The sequence below is a fragment of the Chaetodon trifascialis genome, chromosome 6 (genome assembly GCF_039877785.1).
Source record: "Chaetodon trifascialis isolate fChaTrf1 chromosome 6, fChaTrf1.hap1, whole genome shotgun sequence".
NCBI classification, from domain to species: domain Eukaryota; kingdom Metazoa; phylum Chordata; class Actinopteri; order Chaetodontiformes; family Chaetodontidae; genus Chaetodon; species Chaetodon trifascialis.
The window spans coordinates 19,336,313-19,349,228 of record NC_092061.1 but is presented as its reverse complement, the minus strand read 5'-3'; the positions used below and the strand labels follow the sequence as shown (position 1 = coordinate 19,349,228).

The following is a 12,916-nucleotide window of genomic DNA, read 5'->3' as shown; positions in this document are numbered from 1 at the left end:
TGCAATTGGAAAATGTCAACGATCCCTCCTTGTCATCTCTGATATAAAGAGCATGTGATGACTGAGAGGAGGCATGAATGAAAGAATGGGATTAACATACCAGGAAACAAAACATCTTTGTGAAATACACTTCAAGGTTTAGCCGGGGGTTAATCCCAGCCACACTGAGAAATACCTTCACTCATTCATGTTCGCCGCGACAACTTCCCTGCCAACAGAAATCACACAAGTTGAAGCACGCTGGACTGAACCATGCACCAATTCACCATGTGGTTAAAAACACTAGATCCTCAACAAGAGGAGAGCCTGTCTACGTCACAAAGAGGGAACATTTCAGTCCACAATAGCATGATAGTTAAAGTCACAGTTCTGCACAGTTTGTTCTTTAGTAATGCCTTCACGACAGTAAGTGAAGCAGCAGCTGACCTGGAAGCTTGCAAGAAAATCAATTAACCTCAGCAGATGCCACTGACAGGGCCTAAAAGGCAAAAGAGGTTATCAAGTACATCACCGGCAAGACAACTGCTTCCTTTCATCAAGTTATTCCTGGACAGACACAAAGGAGCAGTGGAGCTGGTTAATAAGCCACAGTTAAAGTCGGGTGGTTTGAAAGCTGGGTTGTTAAAATGAATGTTTCCTCATAGTCTGACGGTATTTCACTATATTACAATTACAATATCACAAGGATCAAATTTAACTGGTTTGAACAGTCTAACGTTTCCCTTATTCACCTAAAAACACCAATTAGGTTTCTTGTTAATAGTTAGAGAAGAAGACTGGTACCACACTCATGTCTGAACGCATGAGTGTGATGATATGGCCAGCAGCAGGCTAACTTAGCTTAGCATAAAAACTGGAAACGGGGGAAAAAAAGTTAGCTTCCTGACAGCACCTGTAAAACAATGCATTGTATTTCATTTGATCAGCGACTATCCCATTTGATTATTTATTGATCTATACGGAGACTTATGTGGCACGCTATATCTTGGCTGGGACCAGAAACTCTCTGGAGTCTCTGCTAGATCACAAAACTAGCTAGCTAAGAAATAGTTAGCATGCATGTTCATACTACTTTGTTAATAGTGTGGGCCGAACAGCTGTACAATGTAGGCACATTTTTAGTAATAATTTAACGAGGGCTCATATTGGGACCCATGACAATAACACCTCACTCTAAAAATAATACTTGATGAGGTAAACTTAAAAAACTTAAACGTGTGTATTATGAGTGCATGAAAACATGTAACAAAGCCAAACACAAAACTCTCCTAATCCATCCCAGGCTATCTCGAACTCTGTTAAGCCTCTAAGAACTGATTTAAAAGGATTTTCAAGCAGTTCTGCCAAAGCTTTGATCACTCCAATAATGACTTCCTAGCAAATTTGCACACAATGTGTGGCTGGCCTGGCAACTGCTCCAGGGACCCGAAAATCTCTTATTAGGATTCCCTGAAGCTTGACTTTTCTTTTTGTCCTCTGTTTAAAATCTGCTGTACTGGCCTTGTTATTTTAGGTTTTACAGGTTTATGCCTAATAGAGGCTACTTGATGATCTTTGATATCTCACAAAACAGATTTGGCCTTCATCAGACATGTACTTTTGTACAGTTGTCACTACAGCGTAGCTTTTGCAGGGGAGCTCTGATTGTTTCGTTTCACTGGATGTACAGTTCAAAGTAGATTTGATCTTATAATAACAGGGCAGTCCCTGAGGCTCATGTAGGTCTTCATCCCACACTTTAAGACCTGAACAGCTGTAACAACTCCCTTCACCTCCACGGTCAAACACCAGTAAGCGTGGTTTCATCAGGGTGACGCTCTCACAGACAAAAAAAGATACGAGTACAGATGGGTACAGGAAAATTCATCTTAAGCCAAAAAGGCGGTATTCTAAGCACTAAAACATGCAAGAGAAGCACAAGTTGCACGGAAGCATGCACAGATGTTCGACCAGAGCTAAAATTACAACTCAGCATCCCCTCTGCATAAAATTACAGAGGAAACACCACGGCCAGGATCCCACAAGAACTGTACAGCCGCAAGAAAAGCAGGGCCAGATTTGACATGCAACCGGCTCAGACGGGGCAGTGGAGTGGAAGTCATTTTCTCTAAACAAACTCAGGAGGGATGGGAGTGATAATCACAGGGCAGCGGAGGCTGGGGGTGACACATCCGAGCAGGAGGGGGCCCAGCTTTGATCGTGTGGACAGAGGGGTCGTCTCACTGAGGTGTTAATTGAGAGACCTCTGCCATATGTGCCACAAAGGCTGAACGGCCGGCCTGATGATGTGGACCCAGAGCGCAGCTAAGCCTGATGTACCAACCGACGGCAGGCCCTTCTTCCACCCGATCGGCTTACGTGTGAGTGGGAAACCAGTGAGAGGCTGAGGAATGCTCTGCGTGCTGCAGGAGGACATGAACAATGTACAGATTTAACACTGAGCTTGTTAAAGTGCGAACAAGCTCAGAAATGTCTGAGAAATAAACAAGAGGCACGTGAGCTGCATACAAACTGACATCAGGGTGATGCATTCATGCTAATAAACAGCCATCAGTTTACTTGAACAGTGCTTTGATTAGAAGATACTTTCTACTTTAAGTGGCAGTGATAAGCATCTTAATTATAAACTTAACTTGTTGCAAAGAAAAACAGCGTTTCCTTATTATGTGGAATTACGCAGCAAGAAAAGCATGATTTTAACAGATGAATGGAGCCAGCAATGTTGTTTTCAAGCGACTGATCCTCCAGAATGTGCAGACAGATGGGGAGACAGACAACACCTTGAAGACATAATGTCCCGTATACCGTGCACCATGGTGGCAGCACAAAAACACAAGATTGAGCTGCTGGCTGCAGTGTCCAAAACAACATTTTTGGCTCTACTGCCAAAGGACTGCTGAGCTGAAAAGAAAACAAGTTCCAGCCAAGATTTAAGATCACCACTTAGGCCACTTAAGACAAATATACATCTATTGCCAGTTTATCAGGTACACTTAGCTGAAAGCGACACAGCCTAATACAAGAGCTCTGCAGAAAATCCTATATCCAACTGTTGAACTTCAAACTGTTTATTAAATAAACCAATAATTAATAAAGACTGGGCAGTTACATCATATCATCATTTCTTGGATCATTTTTTGCTGTTGGAAAAAAAACATGAAAAATCTTTTTAAAGTCTTTTATAGACAACATGATATTTTCCCAAAGTGACCGTACAAAAGATCACCAGGTTCACCAAAGCCACACCAGGCTGGTACTTTTGTGTCTGAAGGAATGCTTTGTTTGCTCTCCTGGATGAAAGCGCTGTTTGTAATCTCCATTCTTATTACACCCAAGTGTAGAAAAATGGATTCAGGGATATGCCAGAAGTGCCACACTGGAAGCCAGAGAATTTCATTAGAGCGCTGTGACAGAGCTCATATTCTTCCCCTTGACGTATCAATTCAGAGCTTTATCTGGAGAGAAAAAGTGGAAAAGCCTCTGAGGCCGGCAGAAGATGAAGAGCCTTCTATTTGATCCCAGCTCAATGGGGACCACCACCCAGCTCTGCCTACATCCCCTTTACTCTGACAGAAAATTCTTTAGCTCCCCACAACTTTTCTCCTGAGCTTTCATCTGCCTGCTTCAACCTGTGACAGTGAGCAAATGGGCTGTGGCGTGCCAAACCAGAAGAGGAGAGCATGAATGAACCAGCTCTGCTGTAAGGTGTGGGGACCTGACACCAGATATGACCAACGGTGGCTTCATTTCCACCGTGTGCAACATTTCAAAGTTGACGACAGCAGCCCATAAAGAGACTTTTGTTCAAAGTCAGACACTGTACCAGATTCATGCTGCAAGGAAGAGAGAAAAAGAGCACAGTGAAAGAAAATGTTCTTCTGCAGGACTGAGGTAAGGATGTTTGGGACGCGCAAATCTGTGGTGGAACCTGATTTAAGCTGTTAAATGCATGGCAAAGATGAGTCAGTGTGGATCACACAATGGTGAGGGATTACTGAATCACATGAGAGAGGAAGGTCGGCGTGTGAATGCAGTTTAAAGAGCAAAATCCTTAAAAAACAAAACAAAAAAAGAGCCACTACAAGTCAACAAAGCTCCAAGCACAACCTTTAACTGATCACCAAACATTTCCCTCTCCTCTTGTGAGGCACGCACCTTTCCCCGCGCCTGGAGCTCAAAGTACGACAGACATGTGAGTCAACTCCCACACCTCCACCTGTGCGGCGCGAGCAAGCTTTGTTTGAGGGGGTTGAAAAGGCTCCAGACTACCGCGACGAGCAGCTACAACAAACACCATATGACTTTAAACATAATCCCGCTTAACTAGCAGCGCTTCATGAGATTGTCTGGTCTGGTCGCCGCAGGAGCACCTGACCCAGAACACGCATGGAAGACGCGCTGAACTCCACCAAGGTCTTATAACCGAGGGCTCGTGCGTACGTACGTGCATGCTTCGGTGCAAAAACACCCGCAAAAGTTTAACTAGGCGAATGGCGGTGGAGCTAACACATCCCTCGCGTGCATCAGAGGCTCCCTGCGACTGAAAAAAAAGCGCTTCACTTACCGACGCAGAGTGTCTCCCGAGCTCTTTTCGGACTCCTCCTCGCTGATAGTTCAATTGTTTGTCCTAGGGGTCAAATTCTCGGAGGGTAAATCGCCCGGATAAGGCAGCGCCTTGGCGTCAAACTGAACGTGGTTACACTGTCGCCCCCGCGGTACACGATACGTCCCGTCCGCTCCACCGGCAGCCTCTTTGTACTTATCCGCTCCAGCAGAAAGTCGCGGAGCCGCGGGCATGCGCAGTAGGTTCCCTGACGAGCCCAGCCTGCCTCGTGCGCATATGAAGGTCAGTCGGTGCCACAGGTGTCATACACCTGCCGCGAGGCTGGTCCAAGCTGGAAGAGTAAACGAGCAGGATGTGTGGCCTGGAGCTGACCTGGAGACAAGTTAAAGCAGTGCTGGAGGACATTAAAGAGGACTTTAAACAACGCAAACGTAGAAATGCACATTGGTTTGAGTAAAGCGGCAATACATGTGTCATCAGGGGAGGAAAACAGGGACGTCAGGAAGAGAGATGATGAGGAAGAAGATGAGGGAATTAGTGGTTCAGGAATTCACATTAAGAGGATTATTGAGTTTGGTTGAGACTGCGCAGGGAGGGAACTATGAGCTCTCTGGAGGGACACATTTTTATGGGATGTGATAGACACGCAGGTACAGGCGCTATGGTGAGTCATGGATTTTATAGAAGGACTAGATTGTAAAACATGGAGGATAAAATGTAGTTACAACAACAACAACAACGTGGGTGTTAGTTCATGACAATACTTTATCTGCTGCTGCTGCTGCTGCTGCTTAACGTTATTCAATTCTTTAGTTTAACTTTATCCCTTCAGCAAAAGAGACTAATCGCATTTGTTAGCTGACATTGATATGAACTGTTAACTGACATGTTCAGATGTTTAAATCTTGGCTTTTTTGGCAGTTCACATGCTTAATGTTCGCTAGATGTTTATCTTACGCCAAAGAATATAGTTCTTGAAGCATGAAGCGTTTCTTTAAGGGCAGCTCTGCTTTGGCGCATTGATATGAATATTTCTTAATTGTTCTGTGTCACAGAATAATTAAGAAACGTTTTTAGGGCCTAATTAACAAGACTGCGTAAATATAAAGCTATACAGTGATTATATGGAAGGTGAATGATACTTCTAGTATACCAAAACACACCTGCGGTGCTTGGGAGCTTGGGAGCGTCCCAAACGAGGTTGACTGACCCACAGCGCCATCTCGTGGCCTGTTGCTTTAACAGCATTAACTAGATGAGGTTCAACAATTTACTTACTTGAGTATTTCCATTTTAAAGTACTTCTAATCCAGGGCATATTATTGGCAAATATTGGTACTTTTTCTCCACTATATTTACTTGATAACCCCAGTTTCTTTACAGATTCAGATTAATTGGCTAAAACAAAATATCATAAACTAAATAAATAAAGTATGATTTTATATCGTAGATTAAGATAAAACTTTATTGACCCCAGGGTTTCACAAACTACACAGCAGTATATAAGCTCCACCTTTACCAGCTTCAACTTTAAAGTGATGGACACATTAATGCATGCATGCGATAAATAGCATCCAGTAATACACATTATTTTGAAATGGGCTGTTCTGTATAATGAATATTTTTAATTGTTACTACTTAAAGTAGGTTTATCATTTGTTAATAATACAAATTTGGATGGCATGGCTTTTTTACTTGTAGCAGAGCATTTCTACACAGTATACTGCTACTTTTACTTAAGCACAAGATCTGAGTACTTCTTCCACTTCTGATTGTAAGATGATAAGGATGATTGAAAAGCCAGTGAGTGACTGCTACTCACAGCAACAGGTTAGCTTGTTCACCTTAAACTAAAAGTATTACAATGACGACTGTAAAATATAGAAAAAATAATACATGAAGTGTGTTCAACCTCCCCATTTTGGAAATACTGACTGACACCACTTTGGCTGTAGCCTCTGTGTTGCTTTGGCACTTTTCTTTGCATTTATTTAACCAGGTCACTTTCATTGAGATTAAATTCTCTACTTCATGAGAGACAAGGCCAACAGGACAGTAAGACATAAGCCTGTGTTGGGATAGATAGATAGATAGATAGATAGATAGATAGATAGATAGATAGATAGATAGATAGATAGATAGATAGATAGATAGATAGATAGAATGGGTAAATTGGGGGGAGAAGAAAATGTGGGATCAAGAAAAACTGAGCTGAAAAGTGCAAGAAGCAAGAAGAATGTGAACACACACTATCAGAGGGAAAACTTATGAAACTGTCCACACACGATCGTCGTCAGACCTGCTGAAAAGCACACGACGCGTCTTGTGCAACGACACTTTGCAGTCAGGCATGCACAGCGTCTATTATTCTGGTCACATCCCTCCATTGGTAACATTATCATTTCATCACTCCTCAGCTCAGTTGCCACAAAGCGGGCAGTGTTTTCCTGGGGGCCACACCTCTCCCGCTGCTCACGATTGGCCCCTTCTGTCTTCACTCGCTCCACTGAGTTCCGCCTTGCGCAGCATTTAAGTCCTGCCGCGCTTCCTCCAACCTCTACTCTCAGGCTTCAGGAGATCATCTGTCACCATGTCCGAGCAAGGACCCTTCGACACTAACGTGGTCACCGTGACCCGGTTCGTCATGGAGGAGGGCAGGAAGGCCAAAGGCACCGGGGAGCTCACGACGCTGCTGAACGCTGTGTGCACGGCGGTGAAGGCCATCTCCTGCGCTGTGCGCAAGGCTGGGATCGCCCACCTGTGAGTGATCGTCGCTGAGTACATGATATGCTTTTATAAGACGAGTGTTTTAAAGTAGCACTGACTGAGCTCTCGCTCTCGTGCATCCACGTTGGCAACAACTGAGCAGGAGTTTCACGTTCTCTGTGCGCCAATCAGGAAGCGCATACCTGACACCATCACGCCCACTTTCATATGACTTGTTCCTTATGCAGTTTATTTCTAATTAATTTCAACAAACACATTTCTGTCACGTGCAGAGTGTCGGCTGTGTGCAGCCTTGTTGCCAGGCTCCATTAGAAAAGCACGTGGAAGAGAAAACCACGCATCTTGTCTTTTTGTTCCTCAAACAGCTGTGTGTTAATGTCGTATGTGTGTGTATATTTTATCGTTACTCTGTGCTGTGTTGGTCCTTTTTAACTCTTTTCTTCATGCCAGTTTATCTTTCCTGGTTAAGGAAACTGAGGATTCATGACAAAATAGATATATTCCCTAAAGACTGAATGTGCACATGTGTACACATTACAGTATAGCGTTTGTATTTGCTGTTTTCATGTGACCCTCATGAGCAGAGATCCGTTGCATGTGTTAAACTTTTGCAGCTGAAGAGATGATTCAGACTTCACCATAGAGGCAGCGCTCCACTCAATCACCAGCTGACCTCCACAGTTTAGAAATGCAGAGTCATGCATCAGTTGCAGTTTTTTTCTCATCTACAATGGAGATCGTGTCACAATTTTTATTCCAGTCAAAGTAATCTCAGTGCAAAACTGTTCAGCTGCTTGAATATCCCTGTGTGCATACGGAAGAGCAACCAGAGAGCTGAGTCTTAAAACACAAAAGTCGAACTGATTGTTGGTGCACACATTAACACTGGTGATCTGGTGAACTCTTGATGAGAGCTTTCATTTTTTTCTGGTTCACTTTCACTCTCTCACTGTTTTTCGTCTTTTCTGTGTCATCAGGTACGGCATTGCAGGCAGCACCAACGTGACGGGTGACCAGGTGAAGAAGCTGGACATTCTGTCCAATGACCTGGTCATCAACATGATCAAGTCCTCTTTTACCTCCTGCGTGCTGGTGTCCGAGGAGAATGACAAAGCCATCATCATAGAGCCGGAAATGAGGGTGAGTGGAGAAAGAATAGACTTTGATTTAGATGTTGAACCCAGGGGTCTTTAATGCCCCTGAATCTGCGAGGGAGGCTGTCTTTATGCTGTCATTTCTGTGGGATCTCATCTCTGGCATGCCCCGTCTGCACACTGAAACAGGATCAGCCGGTTCAGCCAGTGTTAATGTAAATGTCTGTTTTCAGATCTTTTCCTCATGGGACCTTATCTCTTATAACTGGTTCAGTAAAAAAATACTTTTTCAGTTCCTGTTGAAATAATTCCTGTATCAAATTGCTTCCAGTCTGACCCTTTGCACAGCAATGATCAAACTTGTGAGCAGTCACTGGCAGGTTCAGTCAATGGTTCCTTGTGGAGTTTTAGACCTCTGGTAGCTATTTTAACACACAATGTATTTTTTTGAGTAACCAAACATAACTTTTGTTTACCAGAAAACTCCACAAGACACATTTGACAGCAGATGACAGTTTAAGTTATTTGTAGTACTCTTCCTTCTCTTGCAGGGCAAATACATCGTGTGCTTTGATCCTTTGGACGGCTCCTCCAACATCGACTGTCTCGTCTCCATCGGAACCATTTTTGCCATCTACAAAAGGGTATGAACACTGGTCCAAGTTCTCATCATGAAAAGTCTTTGTCCTTCACTTACAAACATCAGCCAAGTGATGACTTTACTGTTGTTATTTTCTATATTGGCGTTCATATTTGCACCAGAGATTTTGAAGACCAAAACAGTTCACTTATAGGCCCCAGAATTACATTATCCAGGTCAAAAACCCTATGAGGAAAAAAGAAAAATGAGTGGAATAAGGGGGGAAAACGGGTATAACCAACACTTTTACAACCCCATTGCAAAAATGTTGGGACACTGTGTCAAACATAAATAAAAACAGAATGCAGTCCTCTGCAAATGAACTGTTTACCAACAACAGTTTTCTACAATCATGTGCACAGTGAAGCAGCCCAGGCACCACTGCAATGACGAATGAATGCTGATATTAGTTTGTACTGTTTCCCTCAGGCCACAGATGATGGTCAACCCTCTGAGAAGGACGCCCTGCAGCCTGGCAGGAACCTTGTGGCGGCAGGCTACGCCCTCTATGGCAGCGCCACCATGATGGTGCTCTCCACCGGCCAGGGAGTCAACTGCTTCATGCTTGACCCAGTAAGGCCTCTCTGTGTGTCGCCGTGTAAAAAATCCTGCAAGTTGATTTTGTACAAAGCACGAGGTTCTGAGGTCATGGATAACCTTTTCTGCTCTTTGCTCATCAGTCGATTGGCGAATTCATCCTGGTTGATCGGGATGTGAAGATCAAGAAGCGAGGCAAGATTTACAGCTTGAATGAGGGCTACTCGAAGTACTTTGACCCCGCTGTCACAGAGTACCTGCAGAAGAAGAAGTTCCCTCAGGTGACGCTGATGTCAGGGCAGCTGTGAGAGCTTCGAGCTGAGTTCCAGATGTTCCGCTAACTGTTACTGTACACACGTGCTGCTTGACTGGAGCAGTTTGGGTTTATGTGTATTTATTAATCAGTGACAGTGGACATGAATCAGCATACATGTGTCATTGTTTGCTCAGATTGACTAATTCTTACCTGCAGTCTTGGGTGCATTTTCAAATGTAGATTGGGTCCAGTGCATGTTTAAATAGCAAACTAACGCTCCACCTTGAATGACTGTAGGATGGCACTGAGCCCTACAATGCCCGCTACATTGGGTCCATGGTGGCAGACGTGCACCGAACGCTGATGTATGGAGGCATCTTTTTATACCCAGGGAATGTGAAGAGCCCCAGCGGGAAGGTAAGGTCCCCTTTTGGTACATGCTGTGTGTCAAATGTCTTAGAACAAAGCGAATGGAGCAAATTTAGTAAAAACAATAATACAAGTATGTGGAAATGTGTAAAGAGGAGGTTTGCTTCCTGTAGTTAACACACACACATCAGCAGAGATCAGGCTGGTTGATATCCACTCATTGTCAGTCAATCCCTTGACATGACTAAAAACCAAAAAAAAACATAGTTCATACTTTAAATGTTCCCAACAACCTCTGTAGTCTCATTCAGCCACTTGTTAGCGAACACCTTTCTTTTAAGACATGTAAAGCTTCAGAATTCAAGAGCGAGGTGTTTACTGACATGTTTTATGTCGCAGAACTTAAGGTGAAAATCTCTGGAGCTAGTCTTAACCACAGACCTTATTTCAGGAATCTAAACAATAACCTTATCAAACGACCCTTTAACCTCCAGAAGTGCAACAAAGCTAACTCATTTGTTGGTTTAAGGACGTATTTCTGCAGTACTCCAATCTCTCATCCTCTCCAGTCTCTGTCACTCACTCAGTGCCATTGGTTCCTACTCCTATTTTCAGCCATTGGTTTGGTATGTTAGCAAGCAGTGCAGTGTATGTGGGGCCGACTCAAAATAAACTAGAGTCCACGTTCATCATAATGAATGAACATGTCACCCAGCGCAACAGTGTGTTTTTAATAGTTAACAGATGTCCAGGACACAGAGGAGTAAACCATATCAGGCTGTGGATACACACACGATGCTTTAATAGGATCATTTCAGTGTTGGTTTTAATCTTTTCAGAAGACTTGTTGATTTTAAGAACACGTTAATAACATCATCAACCATAAGGTGGCTACAAGTCGCCCTAAACTCTGTTATTTATGTTCAGCTTTCCTGAACCAGTAAAAAATGTGTGTAACATGAGACCATAGCGAAGAAAGTGTCCCAATGTTGTGTCTTCACATCCGTCCAGTGTGTGCAAGACTGAGCCAAACAAGATGTTGTCACATTTTAAAAAGGTAGAAAGCAGCTGACTTAAATGTATAAGAGCATAAGACATGGTGAGAGGGCAGAATGAGTGTTTTCAAAAGAATGAAACCCCCAACAGAAGATTAGAAAGAAATGCAACACAATCAGTAAAAAAATAAGATATTTCAATAAAATAATGAAGGCAAAAGCAAGTTTTAAAAGATAAGTGTTGAGGGAATTTACAGAAGTGTAATGTTGAATATTTACAGACAGATTGTTACAGGTTTGATCCATAATACAGCAGCACTTTCTCCATATTTCTTTGTCGTAAAAGATAGGTTCACAGTTTTTAAAGTCTGCATCTCAAAACGTTAGCCAGGTGTCCATGTGCACGCTGAGACAGGATTGGCTTCCTCATGCGCTTCAAATGTAAGTGATGGGGGACAAAGTCTGCAGTCCTTATTCTGCACAAAAGTTTATCTGGAGCTGATATGAGGCTTCAGGAGGATGAGTTTAACATATCAAGTGGATATCTTTCAAATATACTGTCTGAAATGCTCTTTGTGTTTCACTGGACAGTGTTTCTGTACTGAGCTGCACAAGAGAGGAAATCTTATACTGAAAAGACTTCTGAGGCCTCATGTCAGCCTCAGATGAACTGGAATCCGTTTTCCCATCTTTTCCTTTGTATGCACATTGAGACAAGATCTCTTGATGAGCAGGAAAAATTATGACAGCAGCAGCTGACTATTGTTTTAAGACAGAGCTGAAAGCTCTTCTTTAACTGCTGGTGCATTTAATGCTGTAGTGTTTGCTGACCTTAGGCACAGGCTGAGAGTACAGACATGTAATGGCATAGGAGTGAGAGACGGTCACTCAGTATGACCATGCTAAACCATGCAGGCCATTGTAAACTAAAAACAGCATTTTAAATTACAATGTTCCTTTTGGCGAGTTTGGCATTAGGACCAGAAACTAAACTCCCCTCTTCTCAAAGCTGCGGCTGCTGTACGAAGGCAACCCCATGGCCTACATCATGGAGCAAGCAGGCGGCATGGCCTCCACCGGCTTCGAGACAATCCTGGACATCCAGCCTGACAGCATCCACCAGCGGTCTCCCGTAGCTATGGGCTCCCCCGAAGATGTGCTGGAGTACATCGCCATCTGCAAGAAACATGCAAAGAAGTGAGACTGCACGACACACTCCCACAGCCATCAATGGCCGGCGAAAAACCCTGTATCTCCAAACCTTCCACTTTTACAGGACTGAGGAAGACGGCCTGTTTGTGTTTTTGATAACCTCTTGTGGAGTTTGAAATGGTTTAAGTGCAAAAGTGTTGCAGGGTTTTCATGTCACACCAGCAATATTCGTGTTCTATATGTGGAAAGCTGACAGATAATAGAACGACGGCGGTTCAGTGGAAACATGGAAACTGTGGCTCATGAGCTCAATAACACACACATTCCACAAAAAACTACCAAAGACCAAAAATGGGCCAAAAACAAAGACAAATGCACTTGAATAAACAAAACGTTCCTCCTCACTTTACCTCCAGTGGTGCCTTAGTTAGAATAAAGATGCATTCTGCACACATGAAGGACCAAATGCAAACCTTTGTGCAAAACCTGATGCCTTTATTATATGAACAACTGTTTGAATGATGAAGTCTCTCAATAAATCAACAAGTCTGTGAAGAAAAAAATCAGTGTTTCCATCATTTT

General features: G+C 43.3%; 2 protein-coding genes across 2 annotated transcripts in view; one reads left to right on the top strand and one right to left on the bottom strand.

Moving 5' to 3' along the window:
• Positions 1-4,745, bottom strand: part of kank1a (KN motif and ankyrin repeat domains 1a) — a 57,242-nt gene extending 52,497 nt beyond the window's left edge. The window contains exon 1 of the mRNA XM_070964683.1: positions 4,565-4,745. The gene's annotated coding sequence lies outside the window, so the exon portion shown is untranslated. The remainder of the gene's footprint in view (positions 1-4,564) is intronic.
• A 2,324-nt stretch (positions 4,746-7,069) lies between these two features.
• fbp1a (fructose-1,6-bisphosphatase 1a) lies at positions 7,070-12,852 on the top strand. Its single transcript, XM_070964414.1, has 7 exons — positions 7,070-7,324; positions 8,269-8,431; positions 8,937-9,029; positions 9,455-9,598; positions 9,706-9,843; positions 10,116-10,235; positions 12,192-12,852. The coding sequence occupies exons 1-7, from the start codon at positions 7,155-7,157 to the stop codon at positions 12,381-12,383; spliced, it is 1,020 nt and encodes a 339-aa protein (XP_070820515.1). The 5' UTR covers positions 7,070-7,154; the 3' UTR covers positions 12,384-12,852.
• The last annotated feature ends 64 nt before the right edge of the window (positions 12,853-12,916 follow it).